The sequence below is a fragment of the Hemicordylus capensis genome, chromosome 6 (assembly GCF_027244095.1).
Source record: "Hemicordylus capensis ecotype Gifberg chromosome 6, rHemCap1.1.pri, whole genome shotgun sequence".
NCBI lineage: Eukaryota > Metazoa > Chordata > Lepidosauria > Squamata > Cordylidae > Hemicordylus > Hemicordylus capensis.
In genome coordinates this window covers 27,909,595-27,935,185 of record NC_069662.1, presented here as the reverse complement: position 1 = coordinate 27,935,185, position 25,591 = coordinate 27,909,595, and the positions used below count along the sequence as shown (strand labels likewise).

General features: G+C 47.7%; 1 protein-coding gene across 4 annotated transcripts in view; it reads right to left on the bottom strand.

The window, feature by feature from the left end:
- Positions 1 to 25,591, bottom strand: part of LOC128331499 (von Willebrand factor A domain-containing protein 5A-like) — a 47,890-nt gene that overhangs the window by 9,242 nt on the left and 13,057 nt on the right. For all 4 annotated transcript variants that reach the window (XR_008310325.1, XM_053264987.1, XM_053264989.1 and 1 more), the window contains 12 exons: positions 22,053 to 22,225; positions 21,773 to 21,887; positions 21,442 to 21,614; positions 20,842 to 20,930; positions 14,447 to 14,591; positions 13,979 to 14,058; positions 13,779 to 13,893; positions 12,955 to 13,119; positions 12,690 to 12,793; positions 10,706 to 10,914; positions 3,659 to 3,736; positions 1,691 to 1,792 (listed from right to left, as the gene is read on the bottom strand). Coding sequence is in view for 3 of the 4 variants with exons in the window: in XM_053264987.1 (XP_053120962.1) it covers positions 1,691 to 1,792; positions 3,659 to 3,736; positions 10,706 to 10,914; positions 12,690 to 12,793; positions 12,955 to 13,119; positions 13,779 to 13,893; positions 13,979 to 14,058; positions 14,447 to 14,591; positions 20,842 to 20,930; positions 21,442 to 21,614; positions 21,773 to 21,887; positions 22,053 to 22,225 (1,548 nt within the window). In the remaining variant the exon portion in view is untranslated. The remainder of the gene's footprint in view (positions 1 to 1,690; positions 1,793 to 3,658; positions 3,737 to 10,705; positions 10,915 to 12,689; positions 12,794 to 12,954; positions 13,120 to 13,778; positions 13,894 to 13,978; positions 14,059 to 14,446; positions 14,592 to 20,841; positions 20,931 to 21,441; positions 21,615 to 21,772; positions 21,888 to 22,052; positions 22,226 to 25,591) is intronic.

Below are 25,591 nucleotides of genomic sequence, written 5' to 3'. Positions count from 1 at the left end.
TGAATGATAGCTAAATGGATCCTCCATATCCAGAGGCAGGACACTCGTGCACATGAGATGCTAGGGAGAAACCGTAAGATGGTGCCTTGAAATCTGCCTGCAAGCTTCCAAGAAGCATTTGAATAATAACTGCTCAAGACTGGAAGCTGGAACAGACAGATTTTTGGACTGAGCCAATAGGTTCATATATTGCAAGGGCTTTCTGGGCCAATACTGGTACCTTGAATTGGGCCTTGGCACTTACAGGAAGTAAGGACAATTAACTGAACAAGGCCTTATATATTCCAAATCTCCAGTTCTCATCAGTAGGTGGGCAGCTGCATTCCCTATCAGTTGAACTTCTCAAGTGTTTGCAAAAAGCAGGCCCACAGAACACCTGAGATTACATTCTAAAGAATGGATGGTGGTTGCTGTGTCCCTATGTTGGACAGTTCTATCCTAGTGATACTTTCTGACAATTAACTTATAACTAAGTAAATCCATAGTTCTGCCTGGATCTCCCACACATTATTGGCCACTTTCCCATCTGGAAGAGATATGTTAAACTATGCAACCCAGATCTGACTCTCTCTTCAGTGGCTGTCATTCAGATCCAGTGACATGCTACTGTTTAGTTTGTCCATTAGTTCTGTATGCTCCTCCCTTGTTCTTTCTACACTGCACAGTTCTGAACTGTCTGTCAAGAATGGGAAGAAGGGATTTAGTTTCACTGTAATATTTCTAGCTTTCTTTGAAGGTTACCTTTATTATCTTGCTGCTCAATAGATCTATAAGCTGTTTTTAAACTGGCTGTAGCTTGGGTGTACTTAAAGAACTCCTTTCTCTTAATTTCCATCTTGGAAACAGAGATTTATTATTATTATTATTACATTTATATCCTGCTCTTCCTCCAAGGAGCCCAAAGCGGTGTACTACATACTTGAGTTTCTCCTCACAACAACCCTGTGAAGTAGGTTAGGCCGAGAGCGAAGTGACTGGCCCAGAGTCACCCAGCTAGTTTCATGGCTAAATGGGGATTTGAACCTGGGTCTCCCCGGTCCTAGCCCAACACTCTAGCCACTACACCATGCTGGCTCTCTTTTACCCCGTTCCATAGTATTCCTGACTGGGTCTCTTGCATTTCAGGTTCATCAGATCAGGAGAGGCCTTAGCAATGACTTCCATGGCTATTCACCCCTCCCCTTACACCCTAGTGCTGCGTATCTGTCGTTTTGGTGCTATTTTGAACAATTAAAGACCTTGACAAATTTCTAGGCCAACACTAAGCAACAACCCGCTCAAAGCTGAGTAGATAGGATCTGCTACCTGTTTGAAGAATAGAAAGGGTTGGAAAAGGCACTTGGTAGCTGGGAATGGGACTTTTGTGTGTGTGTGTGGGGGGGGGGGACGACACACCACAACCCTCTGTCTATGGATGTCCCCTTGCCATTTCACTGCACCCTGTGCTTCTGTCCTGCATCATATTTCATGACAATTTCCCTTCAGATCATTACTATACTCTGCCTATCTCTACTATACAAAAATATCACTGTCAGGACAATGACAGTGCAACCCAGTACAAGTATTCAAATCCCAGTTCACAGTATGCCAGCATTAAAATTAGGATTTTACACCCCGCCCCCCATTCAGAATCTGAATCTTTCATGCAGAAGATGAAGGAAATCTCAAATGACTGCATTGCTTTAGTTACCTTCACGTCTTTTGCTTTTTAATGAGACTGCAGACATTCTTAGATTGAACCTTCGGGCTTGCGGCTTTGGCACTGCAACACGGGCGGAACACTTGTAGAACACTGGAAGCAGATTAAAAACAACAACAAACCACATGCAAATGACTGTTGGTGGTGGTACTTCGTGCTAAGTTACTTTTGTGTCCTCTTATTCCTGGCAGGACATGCAATGTCACCATTTTGTCTATACATGTGAAGAGATCCATGTCATGCCAGAGTCCTGACCCACAGGTACTTATGGGGACTGAAAAGGGGGGAGAAAGGGGGAAAGGACAATTAGTTTTTCACTGGCTTCTCCAAATCATTGGGGTTTGGGATGAGAGAAACTTGATGGAGCTATATTCTCCAAGGTATACTAGTCTGATGGCTATAGGCCACCTCCAGCCTCAGAGACAAGATGCCCCTGAACACCAGTTGCATGGGAACAACAGCAGGAGAGAGGGCATGCCCTCACCTCTTGCCGGTGGGCTTCTCAGAGGCATCTGGTGAGCCACTATGGGAAACAGGATGCTGGATTGGATGGGCCTTGGGCCTGATCCAGCAGGCCTGTTGTTATAAGAGCCCCTGGTGGCGCAGTGGTAAGACTGCCGCCCTGTAACCAGAAGGTTGCAAGTTTGATCCTGACCAGGGGCTCAAGGTTGACTCAGCCTTCCATCCTTCCGAGGTCGGTAAAATGAGTACCCAGAATGTTGGGGGGCAATATGCTAAATCATTGTAAACCGCTTAGAGAGCTCCGGCTATAGAGCGGTATATAAATGTAAGTGCTATTGCTAAATGCTATTGCTATAAAAACATAATAATGACAACTAAACTGGGATAATCAAATATGGAGGGTGAAGGGAGTGAGCAGAATTGTGCCCACTGACCACCATACACTGATTGTATTGTGCCAATTGACATGTGGAGATCAGAGGCAAAGGTGAGACCTCACCCTCTCTCCTAATCTTTTGTTTATTCCCATGGTTAGTCACCCACACAAGGGTCTTGCTGGCCCATTCAGTACTACATCCTGTTTCCAGCCATGGCCAGTAAGTTGCTCTTGGGAAGCTCACAAGCAGGAAAGAAAAAAGGCAGTCTTCTCCTGTTGTCTCCCAGCATCTGAAACTGAGAGGTATACTGCCTTTTCCCATGGAAGTTCCCCTTAGGCATCATGGGTATTAGGCATTGACAGAGCTATCCTCCCAGAATTAACACAAACATTTCAACAGACTGGAGGCAGATCTTCAGTCCATCTTAGGAGTGTTCTACATCCATTCCGAATGTTCCCAACCCAAAGTACATCTTGTGATATCCAACCCCACGAAGGCTGGCTCTTGGGATGTGCATGAACTGGTCCGGAGACCATTCTAAAGGCCTCCAAACCGGTTCAAAGGTGGCACCAGCTCGAAGGTTCAAGGCCAGGGGGGTGCCTCTTTAAGGGCAGGGGAGGGTGCACTTACCCCTCCCGCCGCTTTCCCCCCACCGGTGCTCTGTTTTTAGGAAACTTCTTGGGGCAGCAGCGTACTTCCCTGCTGCCCCTTCCCCCATTCTTGGCTGGAAGTACCGTGCACATGTGTGCATGTCGCGTGTGCGTGCCCATCTGCTGTGCATGAGCGCACGATGTGCGCATGTGCACCAGGTACTTCCGGCGACTTCCCTCCAAGAATGGGGGAAGGAGTGGCAGGGAGGTATGCTGCCGCCCCATGGACTGCAAAAAACGGAGTGCAACGAGGGAAAATTGGCGGGAGGGGTAAGTGCACCCTCCCCCGCCCTTAAAGAGGCACCCCCGCTGGCATCAAACCCGACCTTTGCAGTTCTGTGCACACCACTAGCTGGCTCAAGTGCTTTTGTGCGGTGACAGACATGTTGGGCATCTGATCTTCTACCAAAAATGAAGGGAAACTCCAATAATTGCATTGCTTCAACTTCCAAGCTTTTCAAAATGGTTACCTCCTTCAGAGTAGGTGCTGGAACATACTCTGGGTGAACGCAGACTTCTGTTTATCTGTGGGACTCCAGCATAAAAACCTATAGGTAGAGTTAAAAAAAGAGAATTAAGAACCAAACCAAATGTCTGAGTGACTAGCGATTCCAGAGTGTAAGTGTAAGAATCTAGGAAGGGCATTTTCTATGGCTAAATTGACCAGGCTACTTGACCAAGGTTTTGGGAAAATCCAGGCTTTCAGGCCTACAAAGTCAGAAATGTGCCCTCTCAGACTGTTTTTCAGGCAGTTTCCAAATTGTCAGAAGATGCAACTTTCATAGATACTCCTTAGTGGCTTTCTGACGTGGGTGAGGTTCTACATCAAAGGAAAAATTGAGGGTTGAAAGGATGGTGTATCAGGATGGAGACATGGCCATAAAAGTCCCTGACTGTTTTTCTTGTGATAGATCCTTTGAAGTAGATTGTTGACAAAAGTACCTGATAATGGAAGTTGCAAATACATCTGTATTAATTTGTGCACATCTTACGTAAATCATAGTTGAGGCTAACTGACCAATTGGTTAGGTCAAGAGTATGCTGAATTAGTTTGGAGTATGCTCCATTTTTGGTTATATCTGGTAGGTTCTTTAGCTTTTTCTTTAGATTTTTATAATTTTCAGTTTTTAGCTTTTAAAATAACTTTTAATTTGAACCTAATAATCATTGTGGTTTTTAATCTGACTTTTGTTTAATTTTTTTTAATTTTTTTAAATTGTATCTTGTATCTATTTTATTGTTGTCAGCCGCCCCAAGCAGTAGTGCACTGGAGGGGCAGGATATAAATATTTTGAATAAAAAATAATAAATAATAGTTTGGTCAATCAATGCTAAAACAAAGGGACAAATTTGAGGGGGTGATGCTAGGACAAGATATAAGGGTGGGGCAGAAAAGTCAGGGGGAAAGAGGAGCAAAGAAGAAAACAGGCAAACCTCCAGCTTAGTACAGCTAGTCTTTTTCTTTTTGGACAAAATCTCCATTTAGTGTTTATGACTAGAGTGCTACCTGTAACCTGAGAACTGCATTTTGTTGCTGACTTCTAAGATTGTCAAGAAACTGGGTGAGAATAAATATTCTTGATCTCTTATTTCTCGTCTGTATGTCTTCTTGGATCCCAGAGGGGCAGAAATCAGCCAAAGATAGTAAAGAATCTAGACCTTCTGAATGGACCTTTCCAGTTGGTAGAGGAGAACTTTGCTAAATTAACATCTTATGTAAGTTACAGGCAGATTTCTTTTAACCCCTCATCCTGAGTAATGGGTACATTCCTACCCCTGGCTACTTAAATGTGCCCAAAGAAGCAAACCACTGCACTCCTAGCTATGCCCTTGTTGTGATACTCTTACCTGCACTTTGGTACACGATACAGCCACAAATATGGCCCTTCACCAGTTTTGATATTTATGCTATTAATATAAATATGACACAGGGTAGAAAACAACCCCTGGAATGCATGGACTCCCTACATTTGGGCAGTTCCTATCCTATTTCCATTGTAACTTAATTGGGAGAAAAGTAACCCCAGAACTGCATGGACTTTCTCCATTGGGGCAGTCCCTATCCTGGCCCCAATGCCAAGTCAATAGGGATAGGAAAACACCCTGTTTCTGTTCAGAAAAGTTTTATTTTTCCTTGCCAGTAAAACTGACCGTGTAAGGTGATAGTGTCTGGCATTAGTCTGCATTGTTTGGTGCTCCCTAGTTTGGGCAGATGAAACCAACACTGAAGCAACACTGTAAAGTGTCAGAGTGGTGTGGAGTCCAGGCATAGCACTCATACCACCTTGGAGCAAAGTGAGGCTCGGCTGGAGTGAGAGGCACTGGCCAGCGATGGGTGGAAGTCAGACAATGGTGGGGGCCATCAGAGAACAGTGTAGCTGCCGATGTAACCAATCGCAGCGAGGCAGGGCTTCTGACACCTGAGGTGGTTCTGGGATATGAGGTATGCCTAACAGAAAATCCTAACATAAGCATATGTTGGCCTGCTAGTCCTGAATGGGTGTTTCATGACAATCATGAAGTGCTGCAGGGACTGTGGGCAACAGATTTGGGGTATCTCTACTTCTGTGCAATGATGCAGCCGAGATGGTTAGAGGACATCACATGTTATTCAAGGTTTGATGACAAAGCCACACCATAGGAGAGCAAAGGGACTACCAAACGGACAACCGTTAGGGGTTTCTGGACCTTGTTTGTACAGCAGCTGCAGCAGTGCTACATTCCTGCATCTAACCTAACAGTTGAGGAGCAGCTGTTAGGTTTCTGAGACACTGTCCCTTATGGTGACACATGCCAAACAAACTAAAGAAGTGCAGTTCAAAAATATGGTGGTGCTGTGCAGCAGAAAGGTCCTAATCACTGACAGATGTTTTCTTTGAGAAGCTGGAAGACTACCACTTGGGGCTGCTACAGGTAAACACAGCCCTGCACATGCAACAACATCAGGGCTCTGGTGAGAACATGCCCACCCTGATGTTACATGGTGCATTTTTTAATTGCCTGTGTGTGTGTGTGGGGGGGGGGTGGTATTCATTGATTTACCACTCTAAATGCATCCCAAACTCTGTTGGAGCATGTGTAGAGTGGTAACTCAGATGCACACCCTCTCAAGCAATTAAAGGATAAACATAGGAAGCTGCCATATACTGAGTCAGACCATTGGTCTATCTAGCCCAGTATTGTCTTCACAGACTGGCAGTGGTTTCTCCAAGGTTGCAGGCAGGAATCTCTCTCAGCCCTATCTTGGAGAAGCCAGGGAGGGAACTTGAAATCTTCTGCTCTTCCCAGAGCGGCTCCATCCCGAGGGGACTATCTTACAGTCTTCACACTCCTGGTCTCCCATTCATATGCAACCAGGGTAGACCCTGCTTAGTTATAAGGGGACAAGTCATGCTTGCTACCACAAGACCAGCTCTCCTCTCCAAGAGCACACTGGCACATCCACTGGTGACATCACGGTGGGTGTGTTCTTGCCATAGCCCTGATGTCATAGTATGTGCAAGGTTGTGCTCAAGTGATGTGGCCCTTGGAGGATTGTGGTGGAGGAGAACTTTCCCCCTACTGTAGAACTGGCAGAGGCTTTCCTGAGCAAGGAACTGACCTATATAGGCACTATGAGACACAACAAGCAAGACGTATCCCCAGAGATGCAGCCACATTAACAAAGGGAACCACTGAAAAACTGTGCTTGGCTTGAGTGGATGGAAGACATTGGTTTTGTATGTACCCAAGAAATGTGTGCCCAAGGACAGCTGATAGGAAACAAGAAGAAAGGTGTGATGATTGTGGGAGAATGGCTTGTGGAATGCACTTGACCAGCTCCCAGACCTGTGATGATTGCCTTTACAGTGTGTCCTTTCAGCTGAGATGCTGAGATGTTTAACTTTGGATCCTCATTGGTGTAGGATTCTCATTTTTCTTAGCTAGCAACTCACATTCTCAGTGAGTTGGACAGTTGCCCAGGGCACCATGCTTGGGATGGGAGTGGGATTCACCACTGCACTCCCCTGAAATGAAATATAAAATTACTGTGGTTTCTGTATTCTGGAAATCTTGGGACCAACATCTTGAAACTAAGAAGTTCTACTTGTGAATAAAAATTCATGACTCAGAATGAGGGTTAAAAAGTAGTTATATTTGTATCCTGCCATTCCTGCACTGAGCTCAGGCCAGGAGAGAAGCTTGGCAGCTTACAGGAAGCACAAGATGGAAACTGTGAAAAACACTCCAAAAGATGTCACACACACCAGAAAAAGGACAGCAGCCCAACTACCTGCTCCCTGCCTAAGCAGACCTAGGACTTGACCTCTAGGGTTGCCAACATTGCGTTGGACAAATTCGGGGCACAAGTCGGGCAGGGGGACGGGCCACCTAGGAGCAGGGACTTGGCCCTGCCCAGGTAGCAAGGGCTCCCTGCCCACCTGTCAAACTATGACAGCAGGTGGGTCATGGCGAGCAGAAGCAGGGAGCCGCTCTGCCTCAATTGCGAGGAAGGCCAGGCTGAGGGAGGAGCTCCTTTGCCGCTGTCTAAGTCTGCCTGTTCCGTGTCTCCAGCGCGCTCGCCCACCCACCGTGAACCACCTGCTGTCTTGGCTTGATAGGTGGGTGCGGAGCTCTTGCTGCTGCACAGCATCTTTAAAAGTTAAAAATAAAAAAAGTAAAAAAGCAGGAGAAATTGAGTCCCAAACGGGATGAGAATTTCTTTCCTATAAACAGGGACATCCCGTACAATGCAGGACAGTTGGCAACCCGTTATTTATTTATTTATTATATTTTTATACCGCCCAAAATGTACATCTCTGGGCAGTTTACAACATACGTCTCTGGGCGGTTCAAAGCCTGGTGGGGTTCCTCCTTATAGGAACCATAGACAGCTGCTGGGAAAAGCACCAGCTCCTCCCTGACTTTTTCTGTAATATTTCTGAGCTATGTGCCATGTCTTAGCATGGCCAGGACACTCAGGGTTACCACTTTCTCAGGTGGTGTGAAGAGGTTATTGTCAGGATAGTATCCTGTCCCGTAGGCATAGGTGGGGACTTGAGAGCGAGAGGGGAGAATAAAGGAGAAAAGGGCAACAATATGAAGGGAGTCTTCAATGATGCCATTGCTTCAGGTACCTGCAGATTGCCACACAAGGGCTGGTACTGTAATACAGCTGAATGCATGTGTAGGACTGCAGGATGGGAAACTAAAGGCTGAGTAAAAAAAACAAACGTGAACCCCACCCCCAATGTCTGAGATGCTGGAACTTCAATTAACTTACCTTTGGATCCTGCCATCCCTGCAAATCTGCTCTGGGATGGACAGGAAACAAAAACAAAACCCCTACAAACAACCCAACACTTTCCAGATTTCCAACTTGCCTACGCAGACCAAGGATTGCACAGGGCCATCCCTAAGGGGGTGCGGGGCTGGGGGTGAATCAGCATGTGTGGGGCAGGGCTTCCAACCACTGCCTCCCCCCACCCAGCACACATGGTGGCTGGGCCAGCTGCCATGCCTCCAGAAGCAGAGGCGGACGCACGGGCAGCCTCACTGAGCAGAGCAGGCTGATTGCCGCTTGCTGGCTACTGCCCGCCCCTCCCCCGACATGGTGGCAGCCGGGCCGGCTGCTGTGCCACTGGGAGCTGAGGCGGGCATGTGGGCAGCCTCGCCGAGCTTGCTACCCTCCCCCCCCGATGGCACGGCTGGTGGGAGGCTGGAGCTGAGTGAGCGGCGAGGCAGGCTGCTCACCACTCATGCCGCTGCGGCCCCACCACTGTGGAGCCACTCCAAATCGGGGCCCGGTCTCTCCGCTCTAAGGACGGGCCTGGGACTGCAACTCACAAAGCCTGGTGGGGTTCCTCTTTATAGGAACTGTAGACACTTGTTGGGAAAAGCACCAGCTCCTCCTTGACCTTTCCCATAGCCTTTCTGATATATGTTCACATGTCCTAGCATGGCCAGAACACTCAGGGCCACCACTTTCTCAACTGGTGTGAAGATGTCAATGTTAGGTCAGAAAACTGTCCCACAGCATGGGGGGGGGGGGAGAGGGGGGGAGGGAGGGAGGGAGAGGAAAAGAAAGAAAAGGGAAAACAGTTTTTCATGTTTCTGTATTGGTGACATTAATACAAGCTTAAAAGGTCCAGTGGTGAAGGCTTGTAGTCAAAATGTTGGAGATGGAATTCCAGTGCATTGGCCATTTGCACCAACTATCCTAATTGTTGGGAATTCTCTCTGGTAAGAGATACCCTTCTAATATAGCAGAGTGCACAGAGGCACAACACAGCGGAGTCTGCCCACGCATGCGTGTATGCTGAGAGCAAAATAACTTGGCGCCAGTTCAAAGTTTCAGATCAATATAAGGAGTATTTATTAGTGAACTCCATTCTAGATAGTAAAGTGGAGAGATAGGATCTCTGATCTATTTAGCTAGCTGGATGCACATGGATGCATCTCTGCACACATGGTGCAGGGAGAGAGGAGCTTGCATGTTGCAAGGGAGAAGGAAGGGAAGGAAAGAAGGAAGAAAGAGGAAGCGGCAGGAAGGAAGTGTCCCTGAGAATAGCAATTTACATACCAAAGGGACAGTGTCAGAGCAGTAGAGAAGGGATGACCAATGTCTTGACCTCTCTAGCCCTCTGACTCTGTCTGTCCCCCTTTGTCACTGAGACATGAGACAGCGCAAAGTCCTTCACTTCCAACACTAATGACCACTAGGGGCATTGGGAGTAGCCAACGAGGGTCTCCTTTACCTGTCCTTGCTTTCCTCTGCTCTATGACCCCTGCTTTAACTGCTCAGGTACTTCCTGTAGTGAGTCAGTCCTCTTCCTTTCCTCCTAGAGAGAGAATGGAAACATCTCTCTCTCCCCCTATCTATTCATTATGTAGCTGATAGATAGGATAGGTATTTCCTATCCCAAATGTATTTCACTAATAGACCTATTTAGTTTAGACTCTACAGAGATCTCCATGTTGTTACTTAAATATCTGCAACAACTAAACTCTGCACTCTGTAACTGGAGTGGTAGCTTCCTCGGTGCTTTGCTAAATAATCACAAAACCCACACACAAAACATGTCTGGTAGTTCTAATGAGAATTTGATACATATCAGAACATGAATGTTGGGAGTCCATTTGATGTGCATGTTTGTGAATGTATGGAATTTGTAATAGTAAATAATAATAGCGTTACATTCAATGTCTTTTTGAGAAACTGTTCTACATGAATATTGGGAGTCCACTTCAGTTTATTTAGGTTTATCTGTTTGTTATTGTTTGGTTTGGAAGTATATCGTCTTTTACCCTGAAGGATTTGAAGGCTTCTTGTGAGTAATATAGAGGTCATTTTTTGGTTTCGTTCTACGTTTTTTTAAAAAAACTTTCCTCAGTCCAGCTATAAAACTAATGACACTTTGCCATTTGCTTTTAGGGAGAATGGGTCCAGTTCTAATTCCCAAAATGTATTGTCTCCGTTCAGTTGAGGAGACCTTGAGTGATCAGGGCTACCATGACAGGCGTAATATTATACTCACATTGTGCAAGTGGAATGTTTCGACGACTGAGGGGTCCTTGAAGGGCCTTGCTCAGCTCCATGTTCACTCCCACATAGGCCGTCTGTGAACAAACCACCCCGGAGCTCAGGCTCGTCTCCAGTGCCAGGCGCCGCTTTCCTTCATCCTGCTCCTTGGCTTCCTCCAGTTCCTGCAACAGGGCCTGAGCTGCCAGGCGGTGAACAGGGAGCCTGAAGAGGGAGAGAAAAATGTGGGGAGAGCTTGGTATCCTTCGTGCTAACATTTTGCCTTCAAATTTATTGCTGTGATCCCATTGGCAGGGGAAGGGAAGCCCCGAAATAGGCCTGGTCCGCAGGCCCAAAGCCTCTCCATCAAGACTGAATTCATGGCAACCAATATTCAATGCGAACAGCCTGGATCTTCAACAGCAGCTGTACAATCCTGGCTTGCTGGAGTTCCCACCAGTGCGGTCAGCTCTTGATAGTGCTTGCCCTCGTCTCTCACCATCGCTTGCACCTGGAGCTCCCAGTTCTGTATACTCAATACTAGTTTGAGGTATGGGTGCAAAAAAACCTCTGCTTCAGCCTATGGTAACTACTGACACATGCATAAGTCAAAATGAGGAATTCCCTCTGGACAGAGGGACTGTCACACATGCCAGTTGTGGCTAGATGCTTCCCATCCTTTGCCAAAGTTTCACCTGAAAGTTTGACAACACCTTGGCAAAGGTGCAAAGCTAAATGGCTCCTGAATGTCTGTATCTGGGGTGATAACTGACCATATTGATTTAGGCATTAAAAACATCTACAGGTTGAGAATCCTTTATCCGGACTGCTTGGGACTAGAGGTGCTCCAGATTTTTCCGGATTTCGGAATATTTTCATAAATGAGATATCTTGGGCATGCAAGGTTACTTTTTGTTTTTTTAAAAGGTTTTATTCAAAGTATATAATCAACTTTGCAGAGGGTCTCAACAGCTTCCCCTGAAGTTCCTTCCCTCCCTGCAACCCAGTTCCTTCATGCCTTCCCGCCAAGCTCCTTCCAGCATTCCCTCCTTCCCCTCTCACACGCTTTTCAATGGGATTGCACTCACACACTTCTCAATGGGATCGCACTCCTTTCTGCCTTTCCCTCTCTCAGACCGGCATGAGAAGCATGTGATTGGCAGTGCTTGAGAGGCAGTAAGCAAAAGGCAGATAGCAAAGCCTGAGGTGAAGAACTAAAAGGGGAGCTAATGAGCTGAGGAACCAACAACAGCAAGTTTAGGAGCCATAAGCGATCGCTCCTGCAAACTGTGCGTCCAGCCCAATCCCAGCCCCAATGCTTCCCAGCAGATTATAGAGCCACCGTAATGTTCTCCCTATGAGTTGTGGGCTTTTTGCTGCTTTGTTATACAGTACTGTATATACTCTGTTAGCTGCTGAGTTGGGGCGGGATTGGTTTAGGGGCTGAGGTTTGGGGGTTGAGGAGTTTTTGTGTGTGTGAGCGGTTGAAGCTACAAGCAGTTTCCCCCGCCTCTCAGCGTGGTGCCTGGATTTCGGAGCTTTCCAGATTTCGGGAGTCCGGATAAAGGATTCCCGACCTGTATATACTACCTATCACGTTTAAAAAATAATAATTGGAAGGTGGTTTATTATTTTGTTCAAAACAAAACCTGGTGCACTCCTTTAAGAATAAAATATGAACTGTTTATAGCACATATTTAATATCGTTATGAATGTAGAGGTTTGCAAGTGTTTTCCATCTTGGAGATGCAAAATAATGATATGATCTTTGACTGGCATTTTCTTAGTTTAGGACACAGTTGTCAGAGGCAGCATTAGGCCTTTAGCTTTCCCTCATCTGCAAAATACGGGCAGGAAACAACGTACGACAGGTACTGAAACTGTGCCTATTTGTTATCCCCCCACAAGCACATTCCAAATTCTCCAGATCACTCTTTGTCTAGCCAAGATGCTCCAATAGTGGATCTATAGGTAAATATATGGTTCCCGAGGTGTCCCACCTGTCACTCTCCTGAGCCTGGAGTGGGAACTTCATAGTCTCTGTGAGAGTCTGGTCTTGGAAGCTGTACTTCAGCACAACAGATCCTTCTGCTGATTCTGAGGACTGTGGGAGAAGAGAAAGTGTCAGAGCAAGAAAGGAAAGGAAAGCTTATCACTGGGGGAATGCATTTAGTGCACAACTTCCTCAGAGAGTGGTAGGATCCAGAAAAAGGAGTCTATGAGAAGGATTATTTAATGTTCAAGGGTTTGATGGGTGCCACTTGCCTGAGGCTTCCCACGGATCTGGCCATAGATGAGGCAGCGCTGCCCCTCAAAGATGACTTGAGGGCCTGACCCCACAAGCGCAGCCTCAAGACCAGGAGGCAAATCCCAGCGCAGAGAGATCCCTGTCACTGCTGGCTGGAGGGCCTTCTTCAAAGACTGCAGTGCCTGTGGGAAGATAATGATCTTGGGAATGAGGAGCAGGGTTCCAGGGAAAAATAAGAAAAGCAAAGTTCTAGTCCTCGTGGTTGTGAAAATATTCTTTAAATGCTACTAAACCAGTAAAGCGGCTAAATAAGATCTCTGCATTTCTCTCTCCAGTCCTTTGCCCAAAGAGCTTCCAATACACTACAGAGAGATGATTCTGACAAATATCTGGCATGCAGTAGGTGGTATGTGAATGTTCAATCAATACAGGAATGTTTTTTTTAAAGCAAGTGCTCCTTTAATCAGAAAAAACGGAAGTATTTTGTTTTTCAAGCAACCGTGTTTAATTTCTCTTTAAATGAAATCTAGATGTGAACCCATGCTTCATTACTTGTGCTGCAGGACTTGAAAAGGCACTCCAGGGGGAAAAGAGTGGGAGAGGCCCATTTTCTGAGAGAAGACCAAGAGGGAGAGCTGCTTATTTATATACTCCGGTGTCATTCCTGCTTTTCAAATTAAGCAGCATGCTCTTTTGGTGAGGAGGGGCTTGGGCTCCCAAGTGTCTCTGTGTCAGTGGAATGGGGAGAGTCGTCTAGCAAGTGACCCACATGTCAAGGGAGGGAACAGGCAGTGAGCAGATCAGGGAGAAGCAGCCAGAGTGCTTGCGGGGTCCTCCTCACCTTGGCCTGCATGCGCTCCTTGCCCGTGATGAACTCAGCACTGCCCCCTGCTGCTCGTGCGATGCCTTTGATGAGGGCCGTGGAGGCCCCTTCGCCAATGCCGAAAGAGAAGCACCTGTTGGGGAGAGGGTGCACGTGAAGAGACCAGGAAAGGGAAACTGGACCAGGGGGGCAGGGTGTCTCTAGTTCTCTGTTCTTACCTGTGGGAGCTGCTGTGACGGCGTACCTCAGCAATGACCTCATCTGTATTAAATACCTCTCCATCAGTGAACACAAAGAGCTGGGGAGAGAACGAGAGGCGGAGGGAGGGAATGAGAGATGCAAGAACAGAGGCTCAAAGTCTATTCCTGATAGTGGGTCACCACAAGTCATCAAATACTGAGAATCCTACTGTGCCAATATGCCGCCCACTTACTCATTCTTGTAGAAACATGCCCTCCTCCTCCACAGCAGATGTGGAAGATGGAAGAATGTTCTGCAGCTCGCAGAGTGTATGACCACACTCTGCTTCACAAGGGAATGTACCCATTACTCATCATTACTCTCCTCAAATCGCTAACACCCCTGGCCAGGCACATTCATGTTTCTTCTGTGAGTCTCCCCCTGACTTCTGCACAGAGTTTGGGTCTGTAAATGTTGGAACTGGCCTCCCAAAGAGCTTTCAATACCTGACGAGGATGTCCTTCTCGGCACGGCTGGCTGTAAATGTCCTTCAGCGGTCGGAGAATCTCTGTCCCCCCTAAATCAGCCCGCAGCTCCTTCACACGCTGGAGGGACTTCGACATGGTCTTCTGGGTGTATTCGACACTCTGCCTGCAGGGGGTGCCAGAGAGTCAAGGATCTGGCTGCCCCAAACTCAGCCATGCCCACTATCTTGTTCCTGTTCAATCCCATATCCATGTACCTGGCTCAAACATACCCCCTGTTTACTTCCCATCACTAGCATTATCACAAATCAGCCTTTATCTATATACTATTTCCAAAAGTGCTGAAATTTGGCATTCCTATGGGTGGACAAGTGGGTGGTACAGGCAATCTTGGGGTGACAAAAGATGGGTTATGAGTACAATTATATTTATAAACCACTTTTAAACAAATATCCCCAAAGCAGTTTACATAGAAAAATAAATAAAAAATAAAGATGACAATTCTCAGCCACAAAGGAATTACCACATAAAATGGTATGCAAGGTAAACACCAGCAAAAACCACTACAGGGATGTTGGGCTGGGGTTGGATAAGAATGGAGCATTGATTACTCACCGTGAAGGCTCCTTCTTGCTGCGGAGTCCAAGGGTGTCTCATATGTGGGTTATGTGATCACACATGACTCCAAAGGCAGGACTAAGCCAATTAGAAAAGCTTTTAAGGCTGGGAGTAGCAAACCCTCTTCAGTTCTTTTAGGCCAAGAGGCAATAAGTACCTCGAGTAAACCCCTGTCTGGCAAAAAACTAGGAACAAACAGAAGTTAAACAATCTAATTAACATACTACAATGATCCTCCAGCTAACAGGAGAGAGGAAGAAAATACAGGATACCTCTCCCAGTAACACTCTGCGGACTATAGTCTGGGGGTGGGGTATATGCAGAGAACCTCCTAAGGGGGAAAAACATGCCTGTAATCCCCAGGTCCCTTGACAGTAGGCGCAGGTAGAAGGGTGGGTCAAGATGCTCTTGGACTCTGCAGCAAGAAGGAGCCTTCATGGTGAGTAACAAATGCTCTGTTCTCTGCTGCTGGAGTCCAAGGGCGTCTCACACGTGGGGACATACCACAGCTCTAGAACTCCAACAAGAGGAGTTCCGTGCTTCTACTCTGCAGGGATAACCTGTTGAAGGACTCACCTTCCAAATGCCGCCTGGACAGAGGCAAAGGCGTCTAGTCTTATAGTGTTTAGTAAAAGTGGAAGGCACCTGCCACCAGGTGGCTGCTGTACAAATATCCTGGACAGGAGCGCTGGTTGAAAAAGCTGCCGAGGCCAATGTGGCCCTCGGGGAATGGGTAAGTATTTTAGTGGGCACCCTGAAATGCTGTGATTCGTACGCCAAGCTTATGCACGCCTTCAACCACCTAGCTATGGTGGCAGGCGTGACAGGTTGTCCCATGGAGGAAGCAAAAAAGACACAAAAAGGGAGTCCGAAGTCCTAATGTGCTTTGTCCGCTTGATATATACTTCAAAGCACCTGCGTACATCCAGCTTGTGCCCAGCCCTCTCCACTGGATGAACCGGTCTCAGGCAAAAAGAAGGCAGAATAACATCCTGAGATACAAGGAAAGGAGAAGATACTTTAGGCCGAAAAAAGGGGTCTGGGATGAGTTTAACAGAGTCCGCTGAAAGAATACGAAGGTGCTTGTATATGGAAAGGGCAGACACTCTGTGGGCCGAGGTAATGGCCACGAGGAAGGCCAGCTTGAAGGATAGCATGCGGAGTGGGACAGAGGATAAAGGTTCGAAGGGAGGACCCTGGAGCGCCTTAAGAACAGTATGCAGATTCCAGTTAGGAAAACGGTGGGCCACTGGAGGTGACAGCAGGGAGGCACCCATCAGGAAGCATTTTAGGTGAGGGTGGCGGTGCATGGAGCCATGTGACGTTCCAGGAACTAGGCCCACCAAAGATGTGGCTTGACATTTTAAGGTATTCACCAACAGTCCCTGGTCTAGACCATCTTGCAAGAACTGCAACAGGTGTGTCATGGTAAGCAGATCCCCGGGGCACTCTGTGACGTGCTGACCATCTCAGAAAAGCTCTCCAGGTATATTGTTAAATCCTGTTGGTGGGTAGTTGTCTGGATGCTAGCATTGTATCTAGCATCGTAGCTGAGTAGCCATGTTGCCCTAAGATGCGCCATTCAGTTTCCAGGCAGCTAGCCTTAACCAGCCTGGATCTGGGTGCCAGACGGGACCTTGTTGCAGAAGATCTGGTGTGAGAAGGAGGATGAGGTGTGGTTCTGAGGCCAGGTTGGTGAGTTCTGTGAACCATGGTCTCCTTGGCCAGAACAGAGCCACCAGAATTAGTTGCGCCCTCAGGATCTTGAACCTGCGGAGTACCCTTGCTAGGAGCGGAGTTGGAGGGAATGTGTAAAGAAGGCCTCTGGCCACGGGGATGAGAGTGCATCCACTGATTCTGTCTGGTGGCAGGGAACCTCATGAAGGACTAGGGCGTTGTTCGGGGTTGCAAAGAGCTCCACCACCAGAAGTCCAAAGTGTAGTGTGATCCGCTGGAAAGCTTCCCGTTTTAGATGCCACTCCCCTGGAAGTAGATCTGAGTGACTCAGCCAGTCTGCCGCCATGTTCAGATCACCCTGCATGTGATGTTCCATGAGTGATTCCACATGGAGTTCTGCCCACTGAAAGAGCAGGGCTTTTTCTACTTGCAGGGATCTGGACCTGATCCTGCCCTGGTGCTTTATGTGTGCCTTCGCCGTGGTATTGTCGGTGCAGATGAGCACATGGCGGTGATGGACGATGGTTTGGAAATCTCATAGGGCCAAGTGAATGGCTCTGAGTTCCAACCAGTTGATGCTGTGCTGGCGCACCTGTGCCGACCACTTCCCTTGGGCCGATTGTTGGAGGCAATGGGCTCCCCAGCCACTCTTGCTGGCGCCTGTAGTTATTATGATCCTGGGGGGATCCAGGAATTCCTTGCCCATTGACAAGTGTGGTGCCTTGATCCACCAATGCAGGGAATGAAGGAACTGTTGTATCAGGTGAACCCGCCTGTTGGATTTCATCATGATGTCCACATGGAATGGGAGAAGGAACCACTGTAGGGACCTCAGGTGAAAACATGCCCATGGGACCGACTCCAAACTTTCTACCATCAGACTCAGGAGTCTGGTTAGGGACAGCAAGGTAGGGAATCTTGAATCCAGGATCTTGTGGACCTCAAGCTCAGAGTGTGCCTGCGTTTCAGTGGAAGGAACAGCTTGTTGTGTTGAGTGTCTATGAGAACTCCGAGATGCAGGATTCGATGGGTTGGTTTTAACTGGCTTTTTACATGTTGATCAGGAACCCGTGGTTGTCGAAGGTCCATAGGGTGAGACGTAGGTCCCTCTGGACCATCTGAGGGGTTGTGGATTGGAGAAGAAGATCATCCAGATACCCAAAGATCCTCATGCCTTGGAGCCAAAGGTGTGCAATCACGGGTGCCAGGATCTTTGTAAATATGCGTGGAGCTGATGAGAGGCCGAATGGAAGCACTTTGTATTGGTAATGGACTCCTGAGTAGAGGAAGCGGAGAAGGTGGTAGCTGTCTTGGTGAATAGGCACATGTAAGTAGGTCTCCTTGAGGTCGATGGGCATGAGGAGATCTAGATGATGGAGTGCCTCTGCAATGGATCTCAGTGATTCCATATGGAAGGTGCACTTGTGTACAAACTGGTTGAGATGTTTTTGGTCCAACACTGCTCACAGGGAACCATCCTTTTTTGATGCAGTGAAGATTATAGAGTAAATCCCCTTGCCTTGCTGGTGTAATGGGATGGGTTCTATGGCCCCTATTGTGAGGAGGTGTTGAATTGCCTCCTGCAGGCCTTGGTGCTTATGTGGATGGCGAGAGGCTGGAGTGGGGAGGAACCTGTGTGGTGGACAGCTGGATAACTCTATGGAGTAGGTCTCCTTTATGGTGGAGAGCACCCACTGATCTGAGGTGGTGGCCTCCCAGACGTGCCAGTGCAAGGAGAGGCGACCACCGAGGGATACCTCTCATGCCCCATCATGCCTGTTGTTTGGACTGCTTGGCTTGGGCATTGAAGGAAGCTCTACTCCCCAAAACCTGTCTGGTTGCCCTAGGTTGACCCCAGAAGGGTCGTTAAGATTTGAAACCCTTGTCTCTGCCTCCAAAGGATGAGCAAAAGGGACAAAAGGGCTGAAAGGAACGTCTCCCTAGATGTTGGTCCTTTTTTTTTTCCTGAGGAGGAAGGCATGGATTTCTTTTTATCTTTAGATTCTACTATGATGTTGTTTAATGCCGCGTTGCCAAACAATTTTTCGCCGTCATAAGCAATGGCGGCCAGGATGTAGTATCCACCTGTCAGTACTTAAGCCACAAAATGTGGCGGCCCACCACCAAGGATGTACAGTAGCTGCCTGAGATGCAAAACGTAGGCCATCAAGAGTAGCGTCCGAGACAAAAGCTTGCACCTTATGTAACTTTAGGAGTGTTTGGAGCAATCTGGCCGGATCTGTAGGAGGATCCTGAATCAAATCATCCGGTTAGATTAGAGATGCTCTCGGCACCATGGAGGCAGTTGCTGAGGCTCTCATCCACAAAGCCGTTAATTCGTGCGCATGTTTCAAGGACCCCTCAATGCATTTATCAGTGGGATCCTTCAGGGCTGATTCCCTGTCCCTGGTCAGAATTGAGCCGGAAATTAGTTGTACAACCGGCGCATCCGTAGGGGAGTATTGAAGATCTCACTCCCTTCATGCTGGAAGGTATAGAGTTTGTTAGCCACCACAAGGGCCCTCTTAGATCAGGTAGACAGGGACGATTCTGTTTTTACTGCTTCCACCAATTGTTTTGGGAGTTGAAGAGACACGTTAGAAGGCTCTGACCCTGGGAACACCAGAAGACTTTTGCTGGTGGGCTGGACCTCCTGGGAGGTGGGCGGGTTAAGACCTAGGGCGTTCACTGTTCTTGACATGAGGGGTGCCAAATCTATTGCCTGAAACAGTCTGAGGGGTGCCTCTGAAGTCTCAGGCTCCTGGCCATCAGACCATTCGCCTTCAGATCTTGGCAGTTCTGGGTCCCCACCACCTAGTGGATTGACTGGTGAAGTGGGGTCCTCGTCTAGGTTGATGATAGGTATAGCATCGCCCAGGGTCTCTGAGGAAGCTCCTGTGATGAAGCAGTAGGTAAAGCCCCAGTTCCCTGAGGAGTTAGATCTCTAGGATTGGGGGATTCATACCCAGAAAGTTCAGATGAGTGCTTACTGCATTCTCTCTGTTTAGATCTAGAACTGCCCTTCCTGGACCTTTTAATGTGCTTTTTCTTTTCCTTCACTTTTTTAGGGGCTGGCTCCTCAGAAGCAGAAGAAACTGAAGAGGATGAGGAGACCCTCCTGGACATTTTTGCTTTTTTGATTTCAAAACATATCATCTCTCAAAAGACTTTGCTAACAAGTCCTCAAACCATGACCCCCAGGTAGGTGGCATATCCCCTGAGAGTTGTATCAAAGTTTGGTCTGTGGATGCATTCTGGGTCACACTAGATGACCCTGAGGGTCCTGAGGAGCAATAGATTCAAGAGACCCAGCTTGGGCCAAGCTCACCAAGTCAGAAGATGGTGCTGTGGCTGAACTCCCTGTCACCACTGTGCGGGGGGGCGGGGGCGGGGTGGTGCCATCTGCTTTGGGAGGGCAGGGCCCACCCCTGCTTTCTCTGAAGGTGCCCTGGTCCTGGGCAGGGTTGACTGCTTTTGGGCCTTCTCATTCCGGTGGGATCACGCACACTTGGCCTTCTGCGCCCCACCGCGAGCCCTCAATGGGCGTGCAGGGGTAGCGGGAATGCCACCGCACCTGACAGCAGGCAGGGAGAGCTGGCAGGAAGCGGCGATGGAGTCGATGCTCGGGCCACTTCCCCACCCTCAGAAATGTCCACTGGCAGTTGTTGAAGTTCCGGAACGTTGCTGAACAGCTGATTGGCGGTGGCAGTGCGTTCCAGAGAGCTATGGGCGGTCAGGGAGCATGCTGACGAGTTCTGCCTTCGGGGCAGGCTCGCGGCTGTTCTGAAGGGAGAGATAAGGAGAGGCAAGCTGGAGGAAAACAAGGAGAGTTGAGGAAGAGCTGCCTGGAGCCTTGCAGGACTAAAAAGAACTGAGGGTTTTCTCCTCCCAGTCTTAAAAGCTTTCCTAATTGGCTTAATCCTGCCTATGGAATCACATGGGATCGCATAACCCACACGTGAGATGCCCTTGGACTCCAGTAGCAGAGAACAATTGCTCTTCCCTTGCTAAATATAAGATTATATTTAGCACTTTATAGCACTCTACTTTATAACCTCTTTGCACAGCCAGGAATCAGCCAGGATTCACAGGGGAAGTAAGAGACATATTCTGAAACTCACGGGTAGAATGAATCATGAGTAGATCCAAATCCGTAGATGTTGAAGTAACATCCCAGAGGGAGACTCTTCAGGATGAGAACCAGGGTCTCCTGAGAGATAGGCGAGGGAAAGACAAATGCTTAGAGAGCTGGTCTTGTGGTAGCAAGCATGAACTGTCCCCTCTGCTAAGCAGGGTCTATCCTGGCTTGCATTTGAATGGGAGACTACATGTGTGAGCACTGTAAGGTGATAGGGCCGCTTTGGGAAGTGCACCTGCATGCTTGCATATGGAGGGTTCCAAGTTCCCACCCTGGCATCTCCAGATAGGGATGGGAGAGACTCCGGCCTACAAGCTTGGAGAAGCTGCTGCAAGTCTATGTAGACAATACTGAGCTAGATGGACCAAGAGTCTGACTCAGTATGGCAGCTCCCTATGTACCCTGTATAGTCTCACTTTTGGGTCTTGATTCAGCATGACAGGACCCGAGTCCTACCCACTCCCCCCCATCTTCTACAAGTCATTTCTTTTCTCCTCCTTTTGCCTCCATTTGGAGCAGCCCCCAAATCACTCTCTCTCCGAGGCTCTGGTGATGCTTCCCCATTTGTCCATCCATATGGCACCTTGGCACTCTGAATGCGGGATGGTGAATCCCTGCCAACCCCAGAGCTGTTATCCATGCTTCCAGAGCGATCCAGCAAGAAGAGGAACTCCCCAGCAGAATTCAGGCCAGGCTTTGGGGCAGGGATGCTGGGGTACAGGGTAAGCAGAAGTGCTGGGTCCCCCATCAAGGAGCCTGTCAGATAAAATTAGATTCAGTTGGCATTTCCACCAAATCTACACACATATCGCAGTATACTAGCCCCCCCGCCCCCCCTTCCAATGCAAGTCAACCTCCCAGCATCCTTTGCATTTCAACCCACACTCCTTTCCTTCAAGATAGCCTTTGCTCACCAGGGGCAGCTCCCGTCTTCCCAGCCTCCAGCAGGGTGCTGGGCTTGTGAACGTCCTCATAATAAACCAGCAGCTCCACATCTCGGTCAAACTGGTGACCTGTGGCCAAGGAGACCTTGGGGAGTAGAAAACAGAGGAAGTAAGAAGGTGAGGCTTTGGGAGAATTCCAGTCCCAAAAAGAATGTCCCTCATCTCCATGGATCCAGGAGAAAGGATAAAAATTCAGCCTTTTCCAGAACCCACTACCAATAACATCATTTTGGTTCATGAGTACCCCTACCTGGGCAGTGGTATGGTCTTCTGCTGTGTAGTGCAGGGGCTCAAGGGTGCACTTGGACTCCACACGGTTGATGCCACAGGGAGCTTCCAGTGTGACGTTGAGGCTGAGTGTGTAGGGAAGCTGCCCCTTGGGCACTCGTGGTATGCTGTTGGTGACAGTGCCTGCTCCTGATCCTGCAGAGAGTGACACAGGGAAGTCTACGATTACTGGACAGAACTGGCAAACCCTCTTGGAAAGGAATCTTCTTAAAAGGTTTGATTAACATAGCATGATGTGCATTACAAGCAACACAGGCAGGAGGCGGCTTGTCGTAGGCAGATGCACCATGAGGCAGGAAAACACGATGGAGGGATTTTGATGTTAGCTAGATTATGCCTAGTCTCAAACTGCTTTCCAAAACAATACTGCGAGGCTAAATTCCTCATTTCCATCTCAAAACCCAGGCTTTCTATGAAGCCTTGACACAAACAACCCCATAGTTCTAACACCCTGCTGTAAATACGCCTAAGGAAGTGAAACCATCATAATCACCTCCTTTCCCCCTTCATTTCCCTTCCCTTCCTCTACTGTCTCCCTTCCATAAAAAAAAAATTGTGAGCCCCTTGGGGCAGGGATCTGTTCTCTTGTATTTTGGAAAGAAGCATGGATAGCACCGCATAAGTAAAAAATAACCAACATTTATATACTACTTTTCAACACAAGTTAACAAAGCAAGAGGAACAAGAAGATGATTCTCTGTCCCAATGGGGCTCACAACCTAAAAACAAAAAAGACACAAGGGAGACACCAGCAAGCAGACACTGGATCCCACTGCTACGCTGGGATGAACTGGGACAGCTGCCAGATATAAGAGGGCCACCACATTAAAGACTGCTTGTCTGGCCAGTCAGCAGGGGTTGATAATAAAAAGGTACACACTTTTATTGTACAACAAAATGTTGCCTCTTCCCCAACCTTAATGCCCCCCACCCCAGGATAGGTGCTTAGAAAGGCCAATGTCCCCCCGGCTCAACATAAAACTTTCCACACTGTGTGGCTCCTGAAGGCCACTGAACATAATGCTCAGTGCTCAATGGTCTCTTTGGAGGTTTTCTCCCTTTTATTCTCCCCTTCAATTTACAAGGTCATCCACTTCTGCATACCTAGGGAGTTCCCTGAGTATGGAGAAACTACTGCCTATTTTGGGATAGTCCTATTCTCTTTCCAATCACTTCTTTCAGTCACTCAGCCACCCAAGTCCACTGTTTATTTCTACACTAGGTGGTATATAAATTCCATCCATCCATCCATCCATAAGACTGGCACGGTAGTAGTTAACATGAGGAGTTGTTTCAACCTTCCACCATGGTAAGTACTGAACCTTCCATTCATCATTAAATCAAAACTTTCCATCCAATATGCCTGAACATTTCTGCACATCAGCTAGGTGAGAAATGACAGCACCATTCCAAATCTGCTGCAGTCTGAATATAACATGGCCACGACTGAGCTGTTTAAAAACAGTCTCTTAAACTCCAGATAACAACTGTGGGCTATAGTATCTTGCGATCAGATAATGCATCTTATACTTGTTAAAATATCAATTTCAATGATGTTTTAAAAAGTCAAGTATATACCGATCCGTAATCCTGTGAGGATTAGAAAATGCCATCCAATATTTCCTGTGTGCTTAGCCCCTGAATCTCCATAAATAGCAGGTTAGAATCAACTAAGGGCACATAGGAACATAGGAAGCTGCCATATACTGAGTCAGACCATAGGTCCATCTCGCTCAGTATTGCCTACACAGACTGGCAATGGCTTCTCCAAGGTTGCAGGCAGGAGTCGTCTCTCTCAGCCCTATCTTGGAGAAGCCAGGGAAGGAACTTGGAGCCTAGATGCTCTTCCCAGAGTGGCTCCATCCCCTAAGGGAAATATCTTACAGTGCTCACACTTCTAGTCTACATTTTGTATGCAACCAGGGCGGATCCTGCTTAGCTTAAGGGGACAAGTCATGCTTGCTACCACAAGACCAGCTCTCTTCCCATAATTTTTTTTTTAAATCGTGAGGCCCCGCTTTCACGGTCTGTATTCATACTGAAAATCAAGATCAAGCGAGCTTTTGCCCTTCTGCTCCACGGGAGGTTTCTGTCCTCCCTGAGCTCGCCTTAGGACACCTGCGTTATGGTTTGACAGGTGTACCAGCCCAGTCAAACTCCCCACCTGACACCGTCCCCGGAGCAGGTTGTGCCCGGCCCACGCCGGGCGCTTGGAGCCAGAAGCAAGAGCCCCTCGGGGCTCGCCCCACCGCCTCACTGGGTAAGTGAAAAAACGATAAGAGAAAAAACGACGATAACTTCTCATCAATGTTGCCCACTGAGGGCCCTGAAACCAGAGTTGGGAGGGGCAAGTCCAGGCAAGATCTGGAAAGTCACTTCCCGATTTTGAATTTAGCTGCCTGCTACGGAGAGTCTATGAATACTCTGGCAATTTTAAAGTTAAATAACCATTCCCTTGACTTTTCTTTGCATGGGGCTTTTGTTTCCTCTCTCTGGTGAGGCAACAGAAAGGTGGAGCCACAGAAGAGTACCTGAGGAGGTGGCGAGGTGCCTTGTGAGGGAATGCAATGAAGCAGCAAGGTGGCAAAAAGACTTATGAAGGAATGCTATGTAACGGGGAGGCGGTGAATGGACTTGCAAAGGGTATGTGAGGCAGATGGTGCCAAGTGGACCTTTGAAGGCTTGTGTGGTGGCAACAACTTGGCAGTGGGCCTTGTGAGGGCACAGAAGGTAATAGGGGACTGCCTTCTACATCACAGCCATACTTCCCCTGATGAGCAACTCAAGTTCTGCCTTTGAACTTTTAATGTTCTATATAGCACAGGTATTCTGGGATAGAATACGTATGAATATGTAGGTTCCACTTCACCAGCATGGTAAGAGCCACTTTTATACTTCTCTTTCCCAAAGCGGCCAGTCAGGCTTTCCTTTTTTAAAATCCTGGAAATCTAGTAATTGAAATACCTTCAGTTTATGATGAGGGTTAAGATGCTTTAAATGCCCACTCATGCTCTAGAAAGCACAGAAATGGCAAATTAAAGTGCAATTTTTATTATATTATATTATTATTATCTCTTGTTTACACAGTCAGACAGGTGTTATTGACTGGTTTGTTTTATCCAGACATCGAGTCCTTCCCAAGGACCTGGGATGCCAGAATTTTATTGTCAATGGTTATAGATATCGTCGCAGAATATAGGCTGTTCCCAGTAAAGCTGCTTTTTGTAATTATTATTATTATTATTATTAATATTATTACATTTATATCCCGCTCTTCCTCCAAGGAGTCCAGAGCGGTGTACTACATACTCGAGTTTCTCCTCACAACAACCTTGTGAAGTAGGTTGGGCTGAGAGAGAAGTGACTGGCCCAGAGTCACCCAGCTAGTATCATGGCTGAATTTGAACTCAGGTCTCCCCGGTCCTAGTCCAGCACTCTAACCACTACATCCTGTTTCTCACAGTGGCCCACCAGATGCTGCTGGAAGCTACAGGCAAGAGC